The 26,647-nt window shown below is 46.0% G+C and overlaps 2 protein-coding genes across 3 annotated transcripts; one reads left to right on the forward strand and one right to left on the reverse strand.

Moving 5' to 3' along the window:
- The first annotated feature begins 1,846 nt into the window (after positions 1-1,846).
- MTFMT (mitochondrial methionyl-tRNA formyltransferase) lies at positions 1,847-15,683 on the forward strand. Of its 2 annotated transcripts, XM_065076749.1 has the most exons (10): positions 1,847-2,125; positions 3,020-3,232; positions 3,648-3,770; positions 4,596-4,698; positions 5,247-5,322; positions 5,887-5,978; positions 6,563-6,644; positions 7,273-7,355; positions 7,676-7,906; positions 9,488-15,683. In XM_065076749.1, the coding sequence occupies exons 1-9, from the start codon at positions 1,974-1,976 to the stop codon at positions 7,874-7,876; spliced, it is 1,125 nt and encodes a 374-aa protein (XP_064932821.1). In that variant the 5' UTR covers positions 1,847-1,973; the 3' UTR covers positions 7,877-7,906; positions 9,488-15,683. The 2 variants fall into 2 exon arrangements, with proteins under 2 accessions (XP_064932821.1, XP_064932820.1); XM_065076748.1 differs by lacking the exon at positions 9,488-15,683 and having other exon boundaries at positions 7,676-8,141.
- CILP (cartilage intermediate layer protein) lies at positions 14,009-26,115 on the reverse strand. Its single transcript, XM_065076746.1, has 9 exons — positions 25,981-26,115; positions 24,218-24,338; positions 22,738-22,821; positions 21,756-21,809; positions 20,153-20,338; positions 18,716-19,030; positions 18,495-18,603; positions 17,875-18,032; positions 14,009-17,023 (listed from the first exon to the last, which is right to left on the reverse strand). The coding sequence occupies exons 2-9, from the start codon at positions 24,273-24,275 to the stop codon at positions 14,700-14,702; spliced, it is 3,288 nt and encodes a 1,095-aa protein (XP_064932818.1). The 5' UTR covers positions 24,276-24,338; positions 25,981-26,115; the 3' UTR covers positions 14,009-14,699.
- Between the last annotated feature and the right edge of the window lie 532 nt (positions 26,116-26,647).

Raw genomic sequence — 26,647 nt, forward strand, 5'->3', positions numbered from 1 at the left:
AGTTAAAATTCACACACACTGTGTTCAAGGCAGAATACTAAATAATAGCTGTGATCTGAACTGTACAGTCGTATCAGAGCTGAGGATGAATTACTTAGGAGCAAATTTAAGTCCACTTCATAATCTCACTGCAAACGAAACATTAATTACTTCATGAGTAAGTCTCACAGAAGCTCAGCATGGAGTTTCAGTATTTCTAGGAGCCTTAATTAGTGGCAGAAGCAAGAACTTGTCTCCAGTGTCTCAGTCCCCTGAGGAGCAGCAGGTGAAGCTCCAATGACATGTTTAATGCCAGGGTGCGATATCTGGAAACTAGCACCCAGCAGCAGCCAGATTTTGGATTTCAATTCCCAGTTTTTGCTTGTCAATGCATGTGATATGTCCCTGGCCTTCCTGAAACGCCGCTGATAAATCCGGGCTTTGACCATAGAACCTGCTGCTCTCCCGCACAGCACGGGACGGCTCCTTCCAGCAATTGCACTCTCCGCTTCTGGAAACCAAGAATGTTTTCCAGCACCTGATATTACATGGCCATTTTTTTTTTTAGCATCTGAGGTAGGTTGTTAAATTGCATGGTGTGGAACGTTGCTTCCTCTCTTTTGGGGCCTGATACCCCTAAGTGGCTGTAATCACTCCGTTATCGTGCAACAACTAATTGTTCCCTGTTGCCAGCTCCTATGATAAGACAAACAGGCATTCGCCTGCCCTCCTTCCCCATCCGCTTTCCAAGATTAGCTACACTGGTTGCTTTAATCTCCAACAGAAGCCTTTCCTTCACCCTTCTGCCCCTCTTGTTTATATTTTTATTTTTTAGCACATCCTTTCACATCCGCACCCTGAGACAAAGCGGCTGAAATTGCACATCCCAGCGTGAGAATAAACTGAGGATTCTCACTGGGCTCCCCAAGTCATAAAGCACTAAGTTTTCTAGAGCGACTGATTTTTACGTGCTGATTCTCAGCTGCGAAATTACGTCAGAATTTGGTAGCGTATTCCCCGTTTCTCAGGGCGTAGGGATGTAAGGACCCCAGTTACAGTTGCTCACCTGATTTTTTTACCTTTAACCTTAGTTTTCCTTTGTTTCTACAACTGGAGAAGGACTCATCACCTGCGTCTGAGCGAAAGGGGCCCTAATGAGCAAAACAGGCGTGAAAGAGGGAACGAATATGCCAATAGTTCACTTTCCTTAGTGACCGTTCCCTCCTGTATCTGTCCGACATAAACTGTCGTAATTCACGTTCTCACTGGCATATAGGAAATGTTTCCAGATTCGCACATTCTGTGTTTTAGAAATTCCTTGTGTCAAGGGCTGTAGGATTTACTGTGATTCCGATGCACGGGGAACTTGCGTGTGTAATTTGCATTAAACGAAAAGCAACACAAATAAACTATCTTACCGTGGGGGGAAACAATGTTTCTAGTATGATGATAAAATATCTTTATTCTTATGTTATGGGAGAAGACAGTTAAGTGCTTATTCTGACCCCACAGTTTACAAGAAAACATTCCTTAAATTATCATCACTGTTAATGCCATACGCACAGGCAGATACAGAAATCAGCTTCTCAAACGCTGCACTGGAGACAGCAGAAAATTAACGGCTGCGGTGTCAACAGCCCTTTCTGCCCAACATTCTTCCGCCGTATCTTCACACTGAGGCGGAGCAGCCGATGTTCGGTCAGAAGGGTTACGGCTCCGCTCGGGCAGCACCGAGGCTGTAGAGACAGAAGCCAGGACCGGAGGGTTCGCTGCCGAGACTGCTCGCCTTTCCCTCCGCGGGGTGCTGCCGCCCCAGGCCCGCGAACCCCGGCCCGCGGCGCCCCGCGCTGCCCGGAACCCCCGCAAACACCGGCCACCCGCTCCACGACGATGGCGCCGCCTCAGCCCGGGAGCGCCTGCGCGATACGCCCCGCCCCCCGAGGCGGGCTCCGCGCGCCTGGTGGCGTCGTCACGCGCGCGCCGGAAGCGCCGTGATGCGGGGCCGGCTGCTGCGCGTCTGGCGGGAGGGGGTGAAGGCGGCGCGCGGGGCGGCGGGGCGCGCGGGGACGCGGCCGCCATGGCGGGTCTTGTTCTTCGGTACCGACCGCTTCGCCGTCACCGCCCTACGGGCCCTGCAGGCCGCCAGGTACCGCCCGCTGGCCGGGGAAACGGGCCCAGGGGGCTGCGGACGGCGGGGAGGGGGCTGGAGGCGGAGCCGTGAGAGGAGGGTGCGGGGGACGGGACCTGAGAGAGAATGTCAGGGACTGTGGAGGGAGCAGCTGAGGACGGTGAGTGAGGGAGGGTTGGGGAGTCCTTATAGCGGCCTTTCAGTGCTAAAAGGGGCCGGTAAGAAATATGGGGACAAACTTTTTATCAGGGCCTGTTGTGATAGGACAAGGGTCGAAGGTTTTAAACTAAAAGGGGAGATTCAGGCTGGACATGTGGAAGAAATTGTTACCCCTGAGGGTGGTGAGAGCCTGGCCCAGGTCACACAGAAAAGTGATGGATGCCCCATCCCTGGAGACATCCCAGGCCAGGCTGGACGGGGCTCTGAGCAACCTGAGCTGGTGAAGATGTCCCTGCTCATGGCAGGGGTGGCACTGGGGGAGCTGGGAAGGTCCCTTCAACTCAAACCATTCTGTGATTCTGTGAGAGCTGATGATGGGGTTCAGGGGCCATCAGGGGTCATGGGTGCAGGGACTGTGGTTTGGGCAGAGTTTGGTAGGGAAGTGGGGGTGAAAGTAGCCTTAGGGTGGGACAGGGACCGTGGTGTCGTGAGTGGGTGGATGGAGAGGGATCACAGTGGGGGCAGAGACTGTGGGGCTGCGTGGGAGGTGGTCTGGGATTGAAAGGGGGAAGTTGGGGGTTGGGGGGGGTAAGGGGTGGCAGGAGTGTGAGGCTGGGCAGAAGCAGACAATGGGAGCTGGAGGGGCAGGTGGTGTGGAAAGGCCCAGCGACATAGCGAGGGGTGAAGATGAATCATCCTTTGCCTCTCCCTTGCTGTGCTTGTGTGAGGCCTTCAATGCCTTGTCCACCGCAGGGAGCCCAGCGAGGACTTGCTGGTGTCCAGGCTGGAGGTGGTGACGCTGCCCTCCCACCTGCCCGGGGACCTGCCCGTGAGGAGCTGTGCCCGGGAGCTCCAGCTGCCTGTTCACGAGTGGCCACACACGGGACCCGTGGGGCAGTTTGATGTGGGCGTGGTGGCATCGTTTGGACGTCTCCTAAGTGAGGAACTTATTCTGCAGTTCCCATAGTAAGTGAGCTGACAGAACGTCTATTGCTGCTTTGGTAGCAAAGCTGGACTCTGGTTTTGAGTCAGCACCTGTGACTTGTAGCAGATGGGATCATCCTCTTTTCTGGGTTCATCTGCTTCGCGTGAGCCCTCTTTCTGTCGCTGTGAAGTTCACAGTTCCTTAACACATTGATGTAGATCTATGAATAATTCATTTACCTTTATTCCTCTTCTTCCTTTCTTTGTTCACTAAGAAACTGAAAGTTATTTGGTGAGAATTTTCCTTTAAACATATATTTAAACCAATAACATTTCAGAATATCTGAAGAGTTAATTCTTAAAGTAGTTCCAGTGTAATAAATGTTGCACACCCATTTACATAGGGGTTCAGCTTCATGTACTGTTCCTATTCTAACTTTAAAATATTTGAATTCAGTGGCATCCTGAACATCCATCCCAGCTGTCTCCCGCGGTGGCGTGGTCCTGCACCAATAATCCACACGGTGCTTCATGGTGATAAAGTGACTGGGGTAACGATTATGGAAATAAGACCAAAAAGGTAGGTTAGTTGTGCTTCCCAAAACAACTCGTTGCTTTTGTTGCCTCCTGGGACTTTAAATCATCACCACTTATGTTGTCATTTAAATCATTCTATGTGATTACTATTTTTTTTAATATGTGAGTGTGTTTAGCATTAACACTGGAAATATTTAGAAACTTTCATCTGACCATATAAGGCTTGCCAGAAATACAGTATTTTAGCAAGTGTGTAATTCTCACTCTAGACTCTGGACCTGTTCTCTAATTTTTTGCTTAATTACAAGGAGCAGACAGAGAACAAACATTCACACAGCTAGATGGGTAGGCTTGGTATGACACAGCAGAAAAGATCTGGTTTTCATATTTGCGTGAAACCTCTGTAAGTGAAACCAGACAAGAAATTGTTGTCTAGGCATGAGAGAGAAATTACATGTCTTAGTTTCAGCACAAACTCTGACTTAAAAGGCTTGTGAAAACACATTACCGTAGTTTTCTTTCTTAGGTGCTTGTCTGATAATAGATCTCAGGAAACTGTGAAACAAATTTCATGTGAATGCTTCAGGCTGTTTCTTCTGAGATCTTACGCTTCCAAACTGTAAATGGTGCATTCGGATCAATCTTAGCTTGCTGAGGTGGATCTTGCTTGCCAAGATACATCTGATATTATTTTCCCCGTGTTGTCTTGTGAACCAAACATTATTTGATAATGTCTGAAAAATAAACTTTTAGAGAGGGGAAAAAGGGATATTTAGCAACTGAGTTAACTTATTGAATGGAGACTTTTGAACTGTTTATTGAGTTCTAGCTTCTCCTCCAGTAAGCTGGTGTGTTTTTGGCCTCATAGGTTTGATGTTGGTCCAATTATTAAACAAGAAGAGTTCGCTGTTCCTCCCCGCTGTACTGCAAAGGAGCTGGAAGTGATGTTATCAGAGATGGGTGCAAGCATGGTAAAGTGTCACTTCTGATAAGTACCTTGATTTTAATGTGTGTGAACAGATTTCTTCTTAATCTTGTTCTGAGTTGACAGCAATTGGGAAGAGGAAGGAGAGCTGGGAGTGTTTGTGAGAGGAAAGCAGAGTGATATGTGATAAGCTGTCAGTGCTGATGCCGTGTGTTGCCATTCTCTTTCTATTCAGTGAAAAACTCAAGTGTTTTGTATGGAAACAGTGTAGTTTCTTATTTTATTTAAATAAATATATATCTGTTTTTTCATCTCAATAATTAGCTTTCATCCTTTTCTAGGATTAATGGCAGAGAGGAGATCATCCATAAAAGAATACTTGGGTTTTTAATTGTGATTCAGGAGGAAGGATGCCTTTGGTGTATTTGTATGCATGATACAAATCTTCTGAATGCACTGACCCGGTTTTCTAGAAGTTCACAAGAAAGCTTAACTGATGAAAAATTAAATACTCTATTTCTGTTTTGTATTTACTGTTAATAAATGTTCTCTGCTTAGCTTTGCTAATATTCTGTACAAAATTTCATTTTGCAGCTGATATCAGTTTTGAAAAACTTGCCTGAAAGTTTAAAAAATAAAAAAGAGCAACCAAAAGAAGGAGTAACATTTGGTAGGTACACAGCATACTTAATGCAACTTGTTCGTTTTTTCTTTTATCAGCTGGAAAACTTTCTTCCTATTGTGCTGGGTTATACTTTTTTAGATATCTTTCTCAGTATGAGCTCTTCACTGCCTTCTCTGGCTTCAAAATGTCATGCAGAGGGAAAAATGCTTCAGAATTCTTCTTCAGATGTACTGCATTAGTCTTTTTTTTTTTTTCCTCCAGTTACCCATACAATATCAAAATCACTGGTCATGTCACAGAATCTGAGTTTGTTATTCTTCATGGTTGTAACGCAGACAAGAGTGTTGCAGCTGTGTTTGTAAATACACGTTATCAGTTTGCAGTGCAATGGGTAAATAAGAGCACAACTGAGAATAAAGTAGAAATGATCCAAACTGAGGTTTTTACAAAATCTTTTCTCCAGTTGTTTTCTAAGCTACCTATGGCCAGATGGTAAGCCTGCTATTGGTCAGGACAAAATCAGGTTTAAATAAGATAAAATAATACAGCTATTTGTTTGCAAAAAATGCAAAACAAAATATGAAGTCTTCTAATTTCTTTCCCCCCCAGCTCCTAAAATATCTGTAGCTAAGAGTTGTATAAAATGGGAAGAACAAACAGCTGCACAAATAATTCAACTGCATCGTGCAATAGGAAGTATGGTAAGAGAGCAGAATTTTTTTAAATCCTTTTCTGTCACGTGGCACATCCAAGTTTGGTGTAGATATTTTAACTAATGACTAAAACTCAAGTTTAATTATTTTAGCCTCTAGAACCTAGCATGTGTTTTAAAATCCCAACATAGTTTAGCATTAGCGATGGAATTAGTGTGGAGGAAAATTTCCATGAACTTGATCCCAAGCGCAAAATCAGCTGGATAGTTTTGTATTGTTTCCTTAGTGCTGGGATTTCCACTGGTGCGTCTGAGGGGGTTTCAGAATGTTGTAATGACATCTTTGTGTGGCGGTCAAGAGTGCAAACAGCCACAGTAAACAGCTGCGGCAGCTACTTGCTTAACTCATTACCGTACATGCTAGTGATTTGCTTGTTAATGAGATGAGGAAGAGCAAGGAAAACTAGATATAATAAGAAAATTAATAAAACTGTCTTGTCTGGACAGATACCAATTTTTTTCTCCCCTAGTGTTGTTATCACAGGTATCTTGCATGAGGAAAATAGAACACCCTAGGCAGTCACCTGGAGATCATGAAAATATTCTCAGTGTGTCACCTGCTTCTGTTTCCAGTTCCCTTTACAGACACTCTGGAAGGGCACTGCTGTTAAACTTCTGGACTTCGTGGAAGTGGATAATATCCCCGGTTTTACTGGTATTTGCTTTAAAATTGATTTCTTAAGTTAAATTTTCAAAGATTTATTTGTACATGATACACAACTGTATTAAACAATAGCTTTAAGTAGTGAGTTCTGAAACTCCAACAGAACTAAGTCAGTCTTATGTAAGCTTAGAGCGCAGTAAGTTTATGTGTGCCAAGATAAGCATAAATGGGTTTTAAGGACATTCCTGCTTTGTGATTATATTGAGTGAGCAGCAGGTTTAGTCCTGAGAATCCTGAGATTGGAGGATTTCAGTCCTCTCATTAGTTAGGAGATCCTCTTCTAATTAATGTGCTTGTCTGGGGGTCACTGAGGAAAACTGTCCCTGTGTACTATCACTTAAACCATTTTCTGTGGTAGTTTGTGAGTTCAAGAGCTTGTGGGCTGAGCAGTGTCCCCAAAGCTTAAAGTCTCTTCATGGATCAGGTGGGGAGTAGTGCCAGAGCGTGACTGTTCTGATTCTCCCCTGCCCATTTGGGTATAATAAACCACAAAATGCAATAAAATATTTTTTAGCAAAATAGTGACTCAAGATGATTGTGCTTCAAAGAGACATAAGTGTTTCAAACTGTTTTGTACTTGTTGGGATAAAATTACAATACAATTTTGCTTTGCTCTTAGATCAAGTATTAAATGATTGTGGAGCTGTTCCTGGTTCACTCCTATACCATAAAGCGTCCCAGACATTGATAGCTTGTTGCAAGGTAGGTTTTTCCCGTTTGTTTTATCTTCATTGCCCTAAAGATGAGGTTTTTAGCATTTGTGTGACATAATTTTTGTCTTAATTATCGATAGTTATTCACTAAACTGCTTTAGATTAGCATCAGTCTTTTTATTTGACACCTTGAAGAACTTCTAATTGCCACTAATTGCTTTTCCCTTGCAAGTGAGAATTTGACTTGTAATGTAAATGTGATGACATTAAATGAAATACATTCTGTAAGCCAGCCCAGTGAGAGCTAAAGATAATTTCAAAACATGGAAGAAGCTTACTGCCATTTTTTGGTTTTGTTTTGATCTTTAGGAAGGCTGGGTTGGAATCAAAACAGTCGTATTAAAGAAGAAGCTCACAGCAGTTGACTTCTACAATGGATATATGCACTCTTGGTTCCAGCAGAACGCAAGAACAGTTCATCGGGAATGCAGATTTCAGACACTCAAACTTAGCACGGCAAAAAAGACTCTGAAACAGAGGGAAATATTGGCACAGGATATAAAGCAATAGATGTATTTTAAAATGTGGAAGAAGATGGCTGTAAGTTAATAGTAATATAAAATATTTCAGTGCCCACCTGTAACATTCAACTTGGTTAAGGGGTTTCCTCTCAAAGTGTTTGATATTGCTGTCATACACCTGTCTTCATTGTGAGTTCCTGGTGATACTCATTTCTCTTTCCCCCATCAAGGAAGAGAATTTCTGTGAATGCTGAAGATAGCGAATAAATCCCGTTTTCCACTGTTGAGTAATAAATGTATTTTTATACAACGTTTTCAGTTTCTTTTTGAGGTCTTTCTGGTATAATTTTCTTCAAGCACAAGTTGTGCAGAGTTACTTTAATCTGGTAATAATGAAGTCCTGTGCTGCTTTGTAATTCTGATTTTTGTGTTTGCTGAGACTCTTAGATTGTCTGGTTTGATTTTCTTGTGGACCTTTAACCTACCTTTGTACCCCCACATTGAGATGAATAACTTCACTTTAGCCAAGAAGGTCTAGAGAATCTTTTCTTGTCCGTGATTGTTTTCTTAGAGTCAACTACACTTAAAACAGAACATCCCTGATCTCACTGGAATTTGATGCCACATCTTTATATAATCCCATACACAGAGCTGTGGTTATGTGCCTTTGTCGGGGTTGTTTGCTCGGTGGGGTTTTATTCCCTCTGATCAATCTGTTCAATCAATGGCAGCTGCTTAGTCACTTGTGTCTTCCTGCTTATTTTCCTTGTGTGGTTTCAGTCTGCAGGTATCTGCTGCCAGTGTGTTGGAATTCAGTTTCAATCAATTTTCGATTCAGAAAGGGAACAGACAGAATATTCTTAATTAATTCTAATCCAGGATTGCCTCATCCAGTTCTTTTAGGACTGTCGTGTGCTTTATTTGGGCCTGTTGGCATTGAAAATGCTGTAAATAGTAAGTGCTGTTTGATATCATCCATGTGTGCCAGTTGATTGGTTTTAGTCACCTGCATGTGATGTGAGCACATCATTTTTTCCTTTTAAATTCAGAAACGAAAAATTTAATTTGAATATTTGCTTTTCTATACAAGTGACTTGTTTGAATCTTATTGATTCTGTTTCTCATCTATAAACTTGTAATTTACCTTGTTCAATAGATATTTTTCTTAGATATCTTTAGCTTTTGTGATGAATTTTTGAGAGGGGTTTGTACCTGATGATGAGTTTTTAATCTAATCCAAGCTTTTCCTCAACATGCCTTTGGTTAATGGCATATATAGGAAGGAACACTTCATGTAGAAGAACCCCAAAACTGATGACTCTTTTACTTTGTTTTCTTAGAAGTAATGTAGTACTGTGAGAATAATGGCAAAACAAAGACTGACAGCACATCTACTTCCACATGTTCTTTTGGCTCTTCATACTTTTCAAACAGCTGTGTCTGGAACTCAAAGCTCAAGTCAGGTGTTGAATTCATGAGACTTATAACAAGGTGACAGGAACTTGAGGTGCTTGAGTGTGACTCACTGAATGAAAGCAAAAAATCTAGAAAAATATGTTCCATCACATGGATTAAAATGTTTCTGAAGAAGCATCTGTTAGAGCAGATGCTGCAGTATTTTTCTTTAATTGCCATTCAACGATAAATCTGCCTCTGACAGGTTTTCTGGAACACACGATCCCCCGAGAAACCCAAGCCTATGAATCAGAGTCAAAAACTGGAAACAACAGCAAGGTGGAAATCGGGCTCCTGTGGAGAATTCCTTTTGTCTCTGGCCACAGACTCCCAGGTGCAGTTTGTGCTGCAGAAGTTACAAAACTGGCAAGTTTGCTTCCAAGTAAATGATCTATTTTTGTGCTTTGTTCTCACCTCCTACTTGCAAGTAAAGGTTGTGAAGTCATTTTGCTGGTATACTGTTGAGGTTGATCTATGGAAGGTTAGTTACCACTTAATGCCAACAGAAAGGAGGGTGGGCGAGTGGTTTTGTTTTTTTTTTTTTTATGTGTTTGTGGGGATGGTCATTGAATTTGGGGTTTTTTTTTTTGGGTTTTGTTACATTTCTGGTCTCAACTATATGGCTGCTTGCCTTGTGTTTTTCCTGCTGGAGCTTCTGGGAATTTTCCATCAGTTGTTTTTAAAGAACACTCCTAGGCATCATTGGAATTCAATATTTGTTTTTTGCTGAGGATAAGGACATTTTCTCTAAAGTTCCTTCCCCACAGACAGTGAGGTTTTTGACACTAATCAGCTGCATGTTGGGGTCTGGCCTCAGGCATGGATTATATCAGAATTGAATTAGCAGTGGAATGACTATACAAAAAAAACCCCAAACAGCAAACCCACCACCAGAACTTACAGATAAGTCTAAAATGCTTTATCATTTGTGCTTAAAATTATGAGAAATATTTGAGTTATCTGTTAGTATGGGTCAACCCAACTGTTCAGATGTACCAGGTCCCCAGGCACTGGAAGGTGAATTGTGGTTCATTATGACCTGAGCAAAATGAAGGGTGAGATGTGACTCCCACAGAAAGAAGACAGTATCAAAAGTTCAGGCAACTTAAGGTTAAAAGCGTTTAGATGACCAAACTGTGAAATCAACTGCTTTGTTCCTAGGAATGACTTCTGAGGAAAATTCCTTCAAGGCTCTGTAACTCCTTTACTTTTGTGAACCTGCTCTGACATCACAAAGTTTTAGCAATGAACTATATCTCTGTCCTTGGCATCTCCAAAATGACATGAGGCAAAGCACCACTGTTATAACTTGCACATTGTGCGAGATCTAGTGCAGTTAGTCATTGCTGGCAGGTGGTAATTTCAGTTTTAACTAAAACATAAAGCAACAGCTAAGAATTTCGCTGTGTCTTTGGGAGAGTTTGAGGTCACATGTGCACAGAAACCCTGTAGATGGTGCTCACTGCGTCTCTTTTAGGGAAAAGCAGGGTCAGCTGGGCAGAAAACCATGAAAATCTGGTTCAGAATGTCTTCAGTTAGTTGTTTAATACCAAATAATGTCTAAACCATATTGTAGCCAGGATACATATACTTGTAACTTAATCTTTTGACCTATGCAACATTTGCTTTAAGGCTTCTCAGAATTGCTTTCTATGCAAGATGTTATCAAAGATTAGGCAGTTCTTTGTTGCTTAACAGTTAATGTCCTAGCTCTGAATGCGCACAACATTACTGCAGTTGTTTTATGGAGGAAAAAAGGGTAAGATTTTCTTTTTTTCTTTTAATGGAGGATATCTTTGGCATGCTATTTTTGGCATGGTAAAGAAGCTTTAAAGGGAATTGGTGTTCCCCAAGCAGCTCTTAGCCAAAATGTCTCTTTGGAAACTTTACTTTCACCTAGCTCTGCAGGGATTTAACTTGGTAGGCAGAGAAAATCTGATTATTTTTGCAGAACAGACAAAACAAATAAGGGGTATTCACTGATGAGGTGTGGAATAGCATGTCAGGGTTGACTCTGGAACACAGACATGGTGATTCAGTCCCCAGTACCGCTGCTGAGGTCAAGTACAGCCACCCTAGCAATTGGAAAGTCATACTAGCAAAATAAAACAGCTGTCCTCGGATGAGAGAGGAGAAGTAGCAGAGGTATTCGTAGACCCAGCGTCCACTACAGCTCAGTTTAAGACCGCTGAAGCCAGATTGCTGGTAGAACTGCAAAATGTTTGGGCACCAGAAGGGCTCTGGTGTTGGATAGGGATGATTTCATCTTGGATTTCAAATAAGTGTTCAAGGGAGTGATATTTCCTAGGATGCTGGTGACTCGCAGTTGGATGCATCTGTTTCATAATGTGAAACCTCACTACTCCCCCTGCTTCCTAGGAAACCTTTTTATTCCTGTTTTCTGCTGAGTAAATTACAAAAAAAAACCAAAAAGTGTAAGTGACTACTCACAGCAGTACTTGAGTCTTCTTAAAAAAAGTTGCTTGCAAAATCCCTGAATAATTTGAAGATTGAGACTAGACAAGAATATCTCCTCTTTTGTTTACCCTAACTGCTGGTGCCTAATAGCTTCTTAGAAGCAATATTTTCCCTTTCTTAAGAACAGGAGGGAAAGGTCACCAGATCTATCTGAGGGCTAGAAACTGAACGACCTTAGTGGAAGATGCTTTGCCTTTAGCCCCAAACCTGCTGATGCTGAGGAGCCAGGTCTCCTGCTTCGGGCTGTTTCTCGAGGTTGGTGGTCGGAAGGCAAAGGCTGAGGGAGGAGCCGAGTCACAGCCTTTCTGCATTCCTCCAGCTGATGCTCTCCTTTGATATGTGGGAGCGTGGGTTTGGTTTCAGGTTGCAGAAAGGACACTGACCATAAGCATGAGCTGGAGAAGTCAGAACGGACATTGACCTAGAGTGTGAAAATTGTGTGAGCGCTGGGTGCTTGGACATGCTGTAACTTTTCTCCTAGACAAGACTTTTGTAATGTATTTGGCATGGTGGCTCATCAGTAACAACAAAGTTAGCACTGAGTGGTGGTTGTTGAGCCAAGGTTGTTTTCTGATGATAGTGCTTAAGCACCCGCGTTTGGAACCTCTGTCTTGCTCTGTGTCCAACATATTCTGCCAGCAGCCTCCTCCGAGAGCTCAGAGGCTCCGAGAGTGCGGAGATTAGTTTGTTCCTCCAAGTCAGAGTTAAGCTGCAGTGGGGGACAGACTGGGGGAAACACAGAGATCTTCTTTCTGTTTCATGAACAGGCAGAATTTCAGGCTGTAGCACTGTGACCATTTAATTAATGTTAAACAGCCATTTCTCCCCAAAAAGAAGAGCCCTGTACCCCGCTGTGTTTGGCTCTGGCAAGCCCACATGCGGCACAGGGACCAGATCCCAAGCCTGCTTTCATGCGTGTATGTCTTGGGCTGGTCTGCAGAAGTCATTTGTGTTACTTCACCCTCCAAGTGATGAAACTAAGTTGGGGATTTGGCTGGCTAGATGCAGAGGAGGAGGGGAACAGAGGGAAGAGACATTTCTCTGTGAGTCTGCAGCACAAGCCAAGAGCTCTGTGGGAAGGTCCCAGCTAATGCTCCCCACTGGATGACCTGGCCCCAGCTCATGCCAAGCCCTTGCAGCAGACTAAACACAAAAGAAAACAGAGTCTAAATCCATTGGTATGAAGCGGATATGCCAGAGTGTTCCACAGCTCTTCCTTTTCTGCTTCTCTTTGGTAGCTGTCAATTTGCATAAAAACATGGATTATTAAGGTTTGTTTTGTTTGGGTTTTTTACATTTTTAAGCCTAATTCAGGCTTATTCCTGCACAGCTCTGCATTTAATGCCTGGGATGCCCTGCGTCACATCCGAGAACCTTTCCAAAGCTTGCTAAATGCTACTGAAAGATTCCCCATAACATTGATAGGCTGTAGGTAAGACAGTATAGACCTAAAACTGTCTTCATACCCATAGGAGGTGATCAGGTAGGGGAGAGAAATCCATACTTGAATGTGTGTTAAAATTCCAGTTTTCATCCAGTAGCACTGCCCACATTTTTGTGATCTCTCAGTGGAAATTTTGATGTTGGAGGCTTGCTGGCTTGCCTGCACCCCAAACATTTATTGTGGGTGTTTGGGTGTAAACAAAGGATGTCTGTGCTGGTGAGGTCCTCAGCTCTGCTCTAGAAGTGGTGGGGGTTTGATAGGGCTGCTTAATAAGTCACTTGGAGATGGATCACTGTCTGACCACTTCTGTGGCCATCTGTACTTTGAGCTAAGAGCAGCTTCTTGCCCAACAGCATCCTGCTTGCTGCTGCTGAATCTGGAGGGAAGCTTGTCTTCTCCCTGTCCCTGCATCTCCCAGCCCAGCTCTTTATTGCCTGGTTTCCTATAATCTTTGAAGCTCTCTTCCCAGCCCTCTTTGCCCCCATCTTGTCCCACCATGGGAGCACTGCTGCTGCCTCCTTAGTTCATCCCTTGCCGTGACCTTCTGCTCTGCTTTTCGCAGCATTACCGCAGACTCTCCACATCTCCAAGCTGGGGGAAGATTCCCTGACCGCAGCACACCATGGCCAAGCCTTGGACCTGGGGAAGCACCCAGGTACCCACCAAACCCCTCACCCATCTCAGTCTCACATTGATAAAGCTGTGACCTGTTTGCGAACAGACAAGTGAAATTTTGTGGGTTATTCTTTGGTCAGCTCTAAGCCTGGTTTACTTGGGTGTGTCAAACACAAAAGCAACATAGCATTGTCAAAGTTACAAAATTACGTTTTTTATTAACCTACCCTATAACAGAGCGTGGATTTTCTTGGCAAATAATGCAAGAAGCAAGAGAAAACTGTAGTTTTATCTGTATGGAGCCTACAAATCCATGGCTTCTCTGTGCTGTTGAGCATGTGAGTTCTTAGAAATGCAGCTTCTGGTAGTTTAGCTTGAATACAGTCATTCTAAACCAAGCTAGAAATAAATAAAATACTTACATTTCAAGTACAAAACCTTGCAGTTGAATTCAGTATGAGGAAATCAGTTTATTCCTTTTTGTGTTACTGACTACTGTACAGGTACTTGGGCTGGCAAAGTCTGCAGATGCAGAACAGAAGAATGTTTTATGTACATGACTTAATTGAATTATGTGTTTAGTCTTCCCTTTACACTATCTTGTGAAGCTGTTTAATGTCAGGCAGAAAGAAGATTTTTATAGATGCATTTATTAAGACATGAACCCACTACTGCTACTGGCCCCAATTTTTTTGCCTTATGTCTTTCCTTTCTGCTGGGGGAAACAAAAAGAGTGCACTTTAATTATGTCTCAAAAATAATGACACCTACCAGCTTTGAATTAGATTATTAGCAGGTAGATGTTACTTTCAAATTATATTTAATGAAGTGCGAGCAACTTTACTGAGGCTCCTATACAGCTCTAGTATGAGGGAGAACGTTAACCTCTCGTCGGGGTCCTGCTTTGGGGGATTCGGCGACTCGCCGGCTGCCGTCGGTACGCGGGGCTCTCCCCTGGCAGAACCAGGATGGACTGCTGGCCCGAGTTCCTCTGGGACTGGAAGATGCTTTGCTCTGCCGCACTCCTCTCCGAACAGGTGAAAGTCAACCCAACGCCAACATTGCTCTTCATGGTTCTGGAGGTGCCGTCAGACGTGCCGTCGAAACACCTGCCCAGGGCGATTTCCTTGGCGATTCTCGGGTCTTGGTCAGTGACGGTGTAGATGCCATAGTTGTGCCCCAGCGGGTCGAGAGGAGCCAGCATTGTGTACTCGCTGGAGTCGTTGTTGGTAGCCATGGGGAGGTGGTTCACCAGGTACTCGTGGAGCATGCTGTTGACACTCTCTCGGCGGCAGCTGCCTTGGGGAACCACCTTCACGAGCGTGCGGTCCACGCGGTCTTGGTCAAAGAGCATGCCGCTGCACTTGAACTCCAGGCAGGCTGCCGACACGTCCGGCTGTGTGGGGTCACGGATGCTGCGGACGTCCCTGATGCCGTAGAGCTTGCCGATGGTCCGCGGGTGCGTCCCACCCATGTTACGAGACCTTACGTTCACCTCTTGGGGTCCGTTTATTTTTACTTTAATGTAGCAGGCTCTAAATTCCATGGGCTTGGGCCACCATGCCAGGTAGTCATCGGTCCAGCTCATGAGGTCGTCTTCACTGAAAGGAACGGTGTTGTAGTCATATCTGTCTCCCTCTATCCTGTAAAACCTGAAGTGAGCAGCGCTTTGTGGAGCTTCCTCACACTCTCTTAGGTTTTCATAGGCATAAATAGGACCGTTGTTCTCTTCTGGGGAATTAGGGCTTGGCTTGGCCATGTTTATGCTGAACGCTGTTTTCTTAGTGCTGGAGTCCTCGTGGTCTGTTCTCTTGTAGTTGAGCTTGTTGAGATATGGTTGTGGGACCCCGATAGCGTTAGGGTTGAGTTTGGGAGCAGAGGACACAGCTTCAAGCTCTTCACCCCCCATGCTTGCTAAAATATAAGCTGCATAGGCCCCAGGATTTTGCTCGTCGCAGAAGGCAGGCACACAGGCACCGTTGGGACCGGTGACTACGCTGTCAAAACGGCCCCAGGCTCTGGGGTTGGAGGAGTACCCTGGTGTTGGTTCCGTGTTTATAATAGAAATCACAACCCCTTGGATCTGCTCGCTTTGCAGGAACCTCTCACTTCTGTAGGCTCGCACTTTGACATAGCACCGTCTGCTCTCCGGGACGTCCAGGTTAAAAAGCCGCCTTTCTTTGATCTCCATGTTCCCAACCAAAAATGTTCTCTCCTCCCTTTTGCGTCGTCTGCTTTTCTCAAGGTTGAAGTCCCCTTCTTCTTCCCATAATCCTGTCTCTGGGTTCAGGGACCAAAGCTTCATCTCTTGCAGGTGCTCCGGCATCTTCACCTGAGCAGCATCCAGATGAACCTTCACTTCTTCTGCATTAAGAGACTCGGTGCCCTGTTCGTCTGTGAAGTCCACGGAAAACATGCCGTATGTGCGAAGCGGGAATACATCTCCTTCCTCATCTACAAAGTTGAGGTCACTTTGAGTCACAGGGGCAGCTGAGATATTTCTTGGGTCCAGAAATGTCACGCTAGCTTTCACTTTGCCTCTGTAGGCTTCTCCATTTTTCCTGTAAAACGCATTGGGAGGGATTTCTAATTCAGCAATTGGATCATCTTCTTCTATTTCTCCCAGAGAAATGACATTGGTTTCAGTGGATTCCAGTGTAACCGGGGCTTTTTTTCTTAGGAGCTTGATCTCATGAAACACAGCGCCTCCATTTTCCTTGAAAGGCAGAACTTTTGTTGTGTTCACGAATTTCTGCAGCCGATCAACAAAAGTTAGAACCAGTCTCTCCGTGTCTGATGGGATTTGGATGGAGAAGGTTCCCTTGTAGCCAGTCATACTTACTCTTTTGTTCCCCATGTAGATGTGGCCAAACCTCAGTGGCTCACCATTATCTGCTGCTGTGGCTCTGCCTCGAACTGTTATTTTGGTCTCGGTGCATTTTTTGCAGCCACATTCTACGACAACTTTAGTGGGGAGCGTGTACCCGTCGCAGGAGATGTCTCTGGTTTCCATCTTGGACACCCCACAGCAGTAGGCAACATTGTCCTTGCACCGAAGTCCCTTATCCAGTTTCCCAGCACAGGTCTTTGCTGGGCACTTGCCCACGTCATAGTAGAAGGAGTTCGTTGCTTTTTGGAAGCAGTCATGTGGAAGACGGATGAGGTGGCTTTGGGGTTGAGAGTCGCAGGATGCCTCTTGTCTTCCTGTTAAATAGGATTTCTTAATGAACAGCAGGAAATAATTGTACAGTCATCGCTCTGTGGTCTGAAACCTTCAGAGTTAAACATTGCTTCAATAAAGGGGAGGTTTTCACAGCCATAAACCAGACGTTTTGCAGGATTTTGGTTAGCTGTATTCATCTGGCCCCTGTTTTGATGAGGCAGGTGATCAGCTTTATCTGTAGGTACCTGGTTGGAGTATCCCAGCTCCTGCTCAACCCACCACTGCCATCCACCCCCACCTCAGCTAGATGTTCTAGATGAGGAATAAATTTTTTATATACTGTGGGTGGTGAGAGCCTGGCCCAGTTTGCCCAGAGAGGTGGTGGATGAACCATCCCTGGAGACATCCCAGGCCAGGCTGGACGGGGCTCTGAGCAACCTGAGCTGGTGAAGATGTCCCTGCTCATGGCAGGGGTGGCACTAGATGAGCTTTGAAGCTCCATTCCAATGCAAACTGTTCTGTGATTCTTTGATTCTGCAGCTGCCTGGCTTTTTGGCTATGGACAGACTAAAATGTGTCCCAAAGTTTAAAACAACAAAACAAAAAACCTAACCAAACAGAAATATTCACATGTCAGGCAGCAAGTGCAGCGAGAAATCTGCTGAAAGCAGCAGATTGAGCTTGGCAGGTCACCTACAATCCAGAGCTCCAGTTTGAAGAGAGCATCTGGTTCATAACCAGCTCACGCAAGCTTATCTGCTAACGGATGTATGAAATAAACTACAAATAGTTTTTCTGCAACTTTTCTTTGCCACATGTATCACATTTTCTGGTTTCTGCACACCACTGCTGCCCCAGCTGCTTGTGGAGCATCAAGAACATTTTCTCTTACCTATGACAGCAAGTTTGGCCGATTGAGACTTCACTGAGCCCCCGGCGCTGCTGGCTTTGCAGAAATACTCTCCAGCCTGGTCTCTGTTCAGGTTCTTCAGAATCAGGTTGTTTTTATATTTGTATAAGGAGGGATCCAGCAGCGAGCCATTGTGGTACCTAGAGGTAGTTAAGGGGACAGAGGTTCACTGCCTGGCCAGAGCAGAGCCATGGCCTAATCCTGCATCTGGATTTTGCCAGACCTCTTGCCTCAGTTTCCCTATTTATAGCCTAGCTAGGTGGCATCACCAAAAAATTATTCCTCTTTCCCTAGCAGTACTGAGATGTGGCTGCTGTGCAGTTGGCAGACAGGTAGAGCTGCCAGCCATGCCTGCTGAGGTTTTTCAAACTCTTATTTGTGTGCTTTTCCAGTAAGTCCCTTGGCAGATGAAATTACTGCACCTGCAAGAAACACCAGCTCTGCACATCTCAAGGGAACCAGCATTTGCAGCAATTGGTTCTTGGTGTATTTAGCTGTTTTATAGCTAAAAAAACCCCCAACTTTATGGAGCCAGTAAGGAGATAAAAATTGAGTTTGTGGGACAGCCAAGACTTTTACCTGATCAAACTCGAGTTCCTTACCAGAGGTAGCGGTCAGGGGCCGGGTTCCCGACAGCATCGCAGCAGAGCGCCACGCTCTGTCCTACTCTCCTGGCTTTGTCCTCGGGGCTCCTCAAAATGTAGGGTTTGCCTGTGGGAGGAGGAAAAGACCATCCTGTTACTCTTCCCCTCCTAAAATCACAGTTTTTATTTCTGATCACTGCATAAAGCCTCCTGTGTTTTCCCCCCCTCTTTGGGGCTACCTGATCGGTGCAGCTGCACTTGGATTGCCAAGTTCCTCCTGTTGCTCTCTGGCACAGTGACAGTCGCTGTTGCATATTTAGCTTTCTTTACTTTAAGGGTGTTTTTGCCATCAGGACAAACGCCTGGGATCCTAAACATGCCCCTGTTATCGGCTGTTGTCAACAACTTGAGTTTCTCAGCTTGCAGGTAGACGCGGGCATCGGCAGCGGGTGACCCGTCCTCGAGAGAGACCTTCCCGAGCAGCGTCACATCCTCGCACATGCAGGAATCGCAGTCGGCGTTGACACGGCCCATGGGGCAGGTGATGTTGCAGACTGCAAGAAGAGGTAATGTGGGTCAGAAACCAGCCCCAAGTCTCCATAACGCTCACGGCACGGTCTCACGTCTGCTTTTAATTTAGATGCAATAAGGCAGATACCGCATAAGGAATAAATTGTATCCAAAACATATTTTTACTGATTATCAACAGCTGTGCTTTAGAAACATAGGGACGATGTCATTTTGAACCTGACAATTAGTAGAAAGCAGCCACGTGGATATAATTACAACTGGGAGCTCTTATTTACCTTCCCCAAAGGGGTGAATTTTGGGGAAACTTGAATGCAGATCAGCATGTGAGCTCTTAGCTCAACCATGGCAAAATTACCAATCCAAATGCCTTAAACTTTGTAGGTTTTTGTTACCAACTTGTGCCCAAGCATCACAACTTTTGTTTTTATACTAAAAGCTGTCTCCCCTTATTCGATGGTATCTTGGCTTAGGCAAGACATGAGTTAATTGCCAAATGAGCGCTATCTGATGGGTTTGATGAATGGTCTCCCAGACAGTGATCCTGAAATGTTTTCATTACCAATAGTGATTAATCCTAAATAGTCTGTCTCTTCCCAAGGCCAGGGCTCAGGTCATTCCTTTTACAATCACAGAGCGTCCCTGTACAGCAGCTACCTGATAATTTTCTTATAGCTGGAAATAAATGGCAAAAATCAGGGAAAATGTGATACAACTTTCCTGGAGAAAACATGGACTGTTTTCAGAATGATTCATTTAAAAGGGGATTACAAGAATAATATAATTAATTACAAGCCCCTTCAGCAGGGGCCAAGGCAATTCAACATTCCCAACTCTTCTCCTTCCTGCGGCTTATTGCTTGGAGACAGTTGTTTGCAATCACTGCTGTTATAACAACATTAATGAGATTTTTCCTCTGTCCCCAGGATCTTTATGAGTCCCTGATGATTCCCTGTATCTGGATTTCCCCCTTAGCTTGCTCTTTTGCTATCAAATCCCTTAGTACTTCCCTGCCCTGCTCGGGAAGGGCACCAGCATCGTGAAATTCTGGCAAGGGAGAGCAAAACGGCAGTGAAGGGAGCACAGCTGCTACACAGCGGTGAGATCAGGACATCACCCCCTGCCCATGAGCGATGTTATTGGAGCACCTGAGCAGTCGTGTCCGATGCAGAGCCGCCCTTCCTCCGTTGCTTCATTACAGTGCACACCCCAGAGATGCTCAGCGAGGCAGGATCTGGTACGCTTCTGCACGCCCGTTTGGCCACACTTCCCCGAACATTCGCTCCATTTTGACCATGGAGACAAAAACCTTTTTGAATCTTGCACCAGCGGACCTTGAATGACATCAGGGGTGTGTTACTGAGATGCATGTTACACGTATGGTTGCCCAAAAACTGGCAGTTGGTTTCTTAGCAGCTTCTATATAGTACAGACTATGCATTTGGATATTATGCACCACACGGGTTAAACTAACTCAAAGCACGTTCAGGGAGCTGGGAAATAAAGCATGAGAAAGCATCTGAAGACTTCTGACTTAATTCCCCGCAGGCTACCATTATTCAGGATGATTAAGATAAACTCAAGGGGAGCAAAGTGCAGGCAGCTCATGGTTAGACTTGAATAACTTGGGCTTAAAGGAAATCAGATGCACATTGTAATTTAAATGCTGTCTGAGGAGCAATGCTCTCCTGCATTTCAAAAGTGGTTAAATTAAAAAAAAAGAAAGAAAATAAAAAAGGGGGTCAAATTGTTGGTATGATCATGTTGAATGTCTTTAACCATACTCCAACATATGTTCTCTATAGGGGAAGCGTGTGTCCTATTGCGAGCACCATTTTTACTGTGTGCAAAGCCTAAGATGCTACTGAGCAGGTTGAGCATGTTAGGGGCCAGCTGATTTGTAAAACGCAAAGCGGGTTTATTGAGAGTTTAATATGCGGTTAGATTTGTAAAGGAATCTCTTTAACTGGGTTACTAGATGGTATTAATTTAAGCTTGCTTTGAATGGATGAGATCCCCCTCCAAGCCTGTGGTTTGGGTTTATATTTTTAATGACAATGTTCTAATAATGTTTATGAGGATGTGCCTGTGACTAACGTTCCTAAAAAATTAGGTTTCTTGGAGATGTGTGCCATGTCACCTCCCACACCTAATCTTCCACCCAATTTAAAATAACCCAGGTTGGGTTATTTCCTAGAAAGGCAGATGGACACATGGTTGCACTGTTTCAATGATGGTCCAAAATGAACCCCTGGCCTCCAAGACCAGGGGGCTAGAAAAGATAATTTAAATGAGAGCAGCTACGGGAGCATCATGTCTGGTTTGGAGCGAGTGCTTGGGTGAGTTTTTAAATCTACTGCCATGTCAGTATCTCTAGTTCAGCATCCCAAGTAGCACGTCAATAAACCTTATTTAGTAATTTTGGGGAGACAGGGAGAGGTGGACTCTGGGACATGGTTTTGTCCCAGGATACAAGCCTGTCTGTACTTGCCCCAAGCAAAAACTTAACGTGTAACACATTGAAGTGGGGTCTCAGTAAGATCCTAAGCCTATTTGAGATCAGCTTCTTCAATCTGCAGGGTGTGTGGTAAGAAGGGAGGACAGTCCTGTGAAGGAAAATGACACTATATGGCTCTGGGTAGCAGCTCGACAGCAAAAAAAGCAGAAAACAGAGGACAGAGAGAAGCTGAGGGGCCGAGCGCTGGCGAGGACATGGGAAGGGGCAGGGTTCACTGTCTGGCAGGAACGTACTGCGTCTGGCGTAGGTGAAGGTTGGGTTCCCCCGGCGAGAGCTGCTCCTTGTACCTATGGGTAGAGGATATGTGGGGTGATTTGGGCAGAGTTTGTGTGCACGCTGCCCAAGCACCCGTCCCTCCTGCCAGCCCAGCTGCTCAACCCCAGTAGGTCTGGCTCACGCTTTCCTGGAGGCAAAAACTGAGTTTACGGCTCATTGCTGCTAAGGGCAGACACTTTAATTTCCAATGTCATAGGTCAAAAACTCAAAATTTTGTTTTATTTCTCCTTAGAGAAGTTGGAGTTACCCCTTGCTTTGAGAAGCATCATGCCTTCTGCTTTGAGGGGGAAAAAAAATTCACGGTAGTTTTCCTAAAAATACCTCTCAGTGGGTGGAGGGGTCTTCTCCAAGTGTCCATCTTTTCAGTGCTTTGATGTTCCCCAGCAGCTAAGAGAGCTGCTGGGTGTGGGACGGGAGGCTGGGAAAGTCCCCTAATCCCTCCACTATGGCATCAGCACATCCAACCTTTTCAGCACCTCCTTGAATTTAAATCCCGAGACCTGGTCAGTAAAGTTCAAGGGGTTGGGGTATCTCCTGGGGATTAACGAGCAGAGCAGGTAATTAATGCCCTATGGGCTTTAATCCTAGAGCAACAGTGTCACAAACTGCCCCAGGCATGGGGGCAGGCTGGGGACAGGCAGGTCGCGACGTGTCTTTGCCCATCCCTGGGCTCTCCCAGCCTGGCGAGGGGCCGCGCGTGCCTCCCGCGGGACTCGGGGCCGTGCTCATGCGCTTGACCTTCACTTTTCCAGGAGAGGAGCCAACAGCGTGTGTCAGCGATAGCCAAAACCCTACAGGAGCTTGTGGATGATTAACATTTATTCCATTGCCTAAATGTCCTCATCTACTCAAATAATATTGTTTAGGTTGTAAATTAAGGCTGAAAAAAAAAGAATAGGCGTACAAACACCCCTTGTCCCGGTGAGGGAAATAACTTACTCTCCAAGCTGAGCATCACCAGTGGGCTGAAGGTTTTCTGTCCTATCTGGATCCTGCTGAGGGCTGGTTTCAGAAGCCTTTGACCTAAGGAGTCAATAAATTAGAGATTAAATTAGATTAATAATGAATTCATTAGAGTCAAGGGATTTGGGATCCTTAAGGTCTGGTTTTTAGATTTCTCTTTTGGTTGTGGCTGATGAGAGCTGTGGGAGCTGTACAGGAGATGCCAAGTGAAGTGTGTGACAGAGATGTCCCACAACATCACTGCTGCTCGGGGATGATGCAAATTTGCCATTTCCCTTAGCATCCAAGAACTTTTTTTGGTGCTTTCTGTGTTGTAGCAGCTGGGATCAAATAATCATTTTATAGCTGGAGATATAAAATATATCCTGCCTTTCCCTGTGTGGAGAGAAGTGAACCTGAGGTGGATGAGGTTGGTTGTCGCCAGGGAACATAAACTGCTTTCTGCACTTGCTGTGCCTGGGGGGAGTTGCCGATTGTGACTTGTTCCCAGGGTGCTTACTGGGACCCGTCCCATTTAAACTGGGGAGCTAAGCCTGAAGCTGCCCAGCTCCCGGAGCTTCTGGGCACCTCCCCAGTGGCAAACTGACTCTCCCTCTTCCTATCCCTGGCTGCCTGGCCAGAGCACTTCAGGGCAAAATTCCTCTACAGCCTTGGAAAACAAACCCAAAGAACCTGCAAACATGTTTTCTCCGCAAGACCCACTGGCGCAGAGGGCCAGATTGCTTATCACCTGATGCTGTGGTACGTGTGACCCACCAGTGACAGCAGATCCAGCTGCTCCTGAGCATCTTCTCCTGGAGAAGAGCTGCATCACTGGTTCCTGAGGGCTCGGCTTGATGCTGGGGCTGGTTTGTGCTCGGGAGATGGATACAGCACTGACCGAGGGGGGTTTGCTCAGAGCAGAGGGGAGCGGGGGTGGGAGCTGGGGTGTGGGTTAGACACCATGGGGTGTCATGGACAGGAGGCAGGGATCATAGAATCATGAAATCATAGAATCATTTGGTTGGAAGAGACCCTTAAGGTCAAGTCCAACCATAGCCTGAATCTAGCACTAACCCATGTCCCTAAGAGCCTCATCTCCGCATCTTTTAAATCCCTTCAGGGATGGTGACTCCACCATTACCCTGGGCAGCCTCTTCCAATGCCCAACAACCCTCTCCGTGAAGAAATGTTTCCTAATATCCAATCTGAACCTTTCCTGGTGCAACTTGAGGATGGTGCCAGCACGGCCAGTCTGGTCACCTGGAGGCTGGCAGATGGGCTTTGCCCGTGCTCTGTGGGCAGGATGGGCACCAGCCCTCGTCTGGAAGTTGCTTGACTGGGTGAAGACTGTACTGACCCAGAGACATCGGTGCCAAACCCATGTCTGCTGGCTCAGTGGCCACCAGCAGATGTGCCATTGTGCCAGTGGGCAAGTGACAGTGTGATGATGAGAATAGAAACGTTTAACCTTCACCTAGAATGGATGTGGCTCCCAGGAAGAGGAAGAGGATCCATCCTTTTGCAGTGACCATGATCTTCAGAGGTGAGCAGGGGCTTCTTGGAGTATCCACAGCCGTCCTGTGCCTTCCCCAGACCTGTGGAGACAAGCCTGGCTGCATTGAGGCTCAACCAGCATCCTGCCTCCTTCAGGGAGCTTCTTTCAGTCTGAATGAGCCCAAAACATGCTGCAGGGCTGCTTTTACTCCCTGCCCACCCCTGGCAGCCCCCCACTTACCCCCAAGAGGGGAGCAGCGGTGGCTCTGCATCCGCGTTTGCATCCCCTCGTCTTCTCACCATCACATCTGAGCCCAAATCTATTCTACAGAGCGCTGCTTTGGAATGACATCTCCTTAAAATGTCTTTTAACAGCTTAAATACTTATGCAGGGATGTTCCCGCAGCCCACGCGGCCCCACGGGCCGTTCTGCCCCCCGTGTCAGCAAGAACATCTTCATCCCCCCAGCTCTCTGCCTGCACGCTGGGCTCAGCGCAAGGATCACGTCTTATCCCAGCAGATCCCGGGAGCACAGTGAGGGGGGAGGCTCCCGAGTGGCTCTGGAAGCGGAAAACCCCACACGCAAGCCAAGCCTTTGCTGCAAATATGAACAAGAAGCCAAATATTTTCCTCTTTTCTGCATGCAGAGCTGAGAGACTGAGGCTTTGTTTTGCTCTTCCCCAACTCAGTGACTTCGGATTTTGTTTTTAAGCTAGCTCCTCAGCCCTGCAGCATCAAGTGTTTAATTTCTGAAGGTACCCATGGAGCTGGTGTTATCCCAAGTGATATCAGCTGGAAATCCAGGTGCTTTACTTTGTACACTCCAAATTAATGAACTTGGGGGGAGTGAAGTGCTGCCTCAGCCTTTTAGTGCCTCACTTTACCCATAAAAAGAGGCTGACAAAGAGCAGCCGGCAGCGGGAACACCCCATTATTTGTAAGCAGTATTAACCAATCCCTCCGAGACCTGGGAATGTGGCACTGGGAAACACTTTGATTACGGCTCAGCAAATCCCAGTCAAGCAAAAATAACAAGCAACACATGAGTGGTGTTTTGTGGGCTTACGATGGGGTCGTGAACTCGCAGCCAGGCAGTAACCAAGAAAAATTAATCTAGCCTGAAAGCCTGTTTCCCACTTGGCAGCTATTTCAGGAGCTGGCTGGGACTGGTTCGGTGCTGGTGTCCCATTTTCCCTGGGACACACGATGCTGGGAAAAAGGGGGTTTAAGTGGCCGGATCCCAGTGATGTGGAGGGTTCAGCATTGCCCGTGTCCTCTCTCTAGCAGGGGCTGGGGAAGATCAAATAGCCCCGTCCCCTCCCCGAACCCCCCACTCCACTGTCCCCATAACCCTGCCCCAAACCCATCAGCGGGGGACACAGGACATGGAGAACCATGTCCCCATTGATGTTTTTCAGCCCACAGCCACTGCGCCTTCATCTGCCCATCAATTAATTTCCACCTTGCCTGCAATCACAGCCTCTCTTAATTATGCCGCCTTAATCACACAGCAAAATTATATAACCGCGAGCTGCAACAAAGGGGAAAAGCTTAGCAGGGTTGGTTGATTATTTTTTTTCGCTCTTACAAAAAACCCATAAAAACCGCAATTAAGGAGAGTCTCGTCCTCTCGCTGTGGAGCCGCCAGCCGAGCTGCGGTCTGGGGGTGAGGCAGGGGCTTGTCAGCCACGGGTTAAGGAATTTGCAGCCGGTTGGGAAGAAGAGAGAGAGTTTGCAGCTTACCGAAACCTCCCCTGTGCTGCCGCTGAGCCGGACTGTGCGCGAGCCTCCCCGCAGCCCAGGCAGCGAGGTCGCTTATATAGCCCGGCGTGTAGCTTAGGGGATGGCAGCGAGCCACTGGCTGCCGAGCACAAACAGATCGGGCGAGCGAGGAAACCGCAGCTTAACAAGGTGATGGTAAACACAAACCCTTGGCGAAACAGCAGCTGCCAGGGCTGGGAGAGGTGCCAAGGTGTGGCAGGATGCTGGCAGTGACAGGGTTAGGGCATGGGGTGGGCACTGCATCCCTCTGCGGGCACTGCATCCTGGTGTGGGTACCATGTCCCGGTGTGGGTGTTGTGTCTCGGTGTGGGTACCACATGCTGGTGTGCGTACCTCATCCTCGCAGAGCACCTTTAGGGGCTCACCCTGGGTCCAGATCCCAAATAGATGCTGCTGAGCACTGAAGAAGGAGACACAGTGTACAGGCATGGGGTGTATTGAGTTTAGGGGATGATTTTTTGACTCTTGCCTGATCTGGGACACCTTTGCCCCGACACTGGCTATGGCAGGGATCAAATGAGAATGCTGTAGGGATGTGAGGATGTGGGACAAGCCAGATGGATCAGTTTGAACACTTGAGGTAGCACAGAGCTGTGGAAGCGAGATCATCCTTGCAAGTAAATGTGAC

The sequence above is a fragment of the Columba livia genome, chromosome 11, assembly GCF_036013475.1.
Source record: "Columba livia isolate bColLiv1 breed racing homer chromosome 11, bColLiv1.pat.W.v2, whole genome shotgun sequence".
Lineage (NCBI taxonomy): Eukaryota > Metazoa > Chordata > Aves > Columbiformes > Columbidae > Columba > Columba livia.

Bases quoted from the DNA above. Each gene is read 5' to 3' on its own strand.
- CILP (XM_065076746.1), bottom strand. From the start codon at position 24,275: ATGGTCACTGCAAAAGGATGGATCCTCTTCCTCTTCCTGGGAGCCACA. The intron at 20,339-21,755 runs GTACGTTCCTGC...ATGTCATTCAAG, and splicing joins CTTCACCTACGCCAGACGCA to GTCCGCTGGTGCAAGATTCA. The intron at 17,024-17,874 runs GTAAGAGAAAAT...CCTATTTAACAG, and splicing joins GGCCAAACTTGCTGTCATAG to GAAGACAAGAGGCATCCTGC.
- MTFMT (XM_065076749.1), top strand. From the start codon at position 1,974: ATGCGGGGCCGGCTGCTGCGCGTCTGGCGGGAGGGGGTGAAGGCGGCG. The intron at 5,323-5,886 runs GTAGGTACACAG...TTTCCCCCCCAG, and splicing joins AAAAGAAGGAGTAACATTTG to CTCCTAAAATATCTGTAGCT. The intron at 6,645-7,272 runs GTATTTGCTTTA...CTTTGCTCTTAG, and splicing joins TAATATCCCCGGTTTTACTG to ATCAAGTATTAAATGATTGT.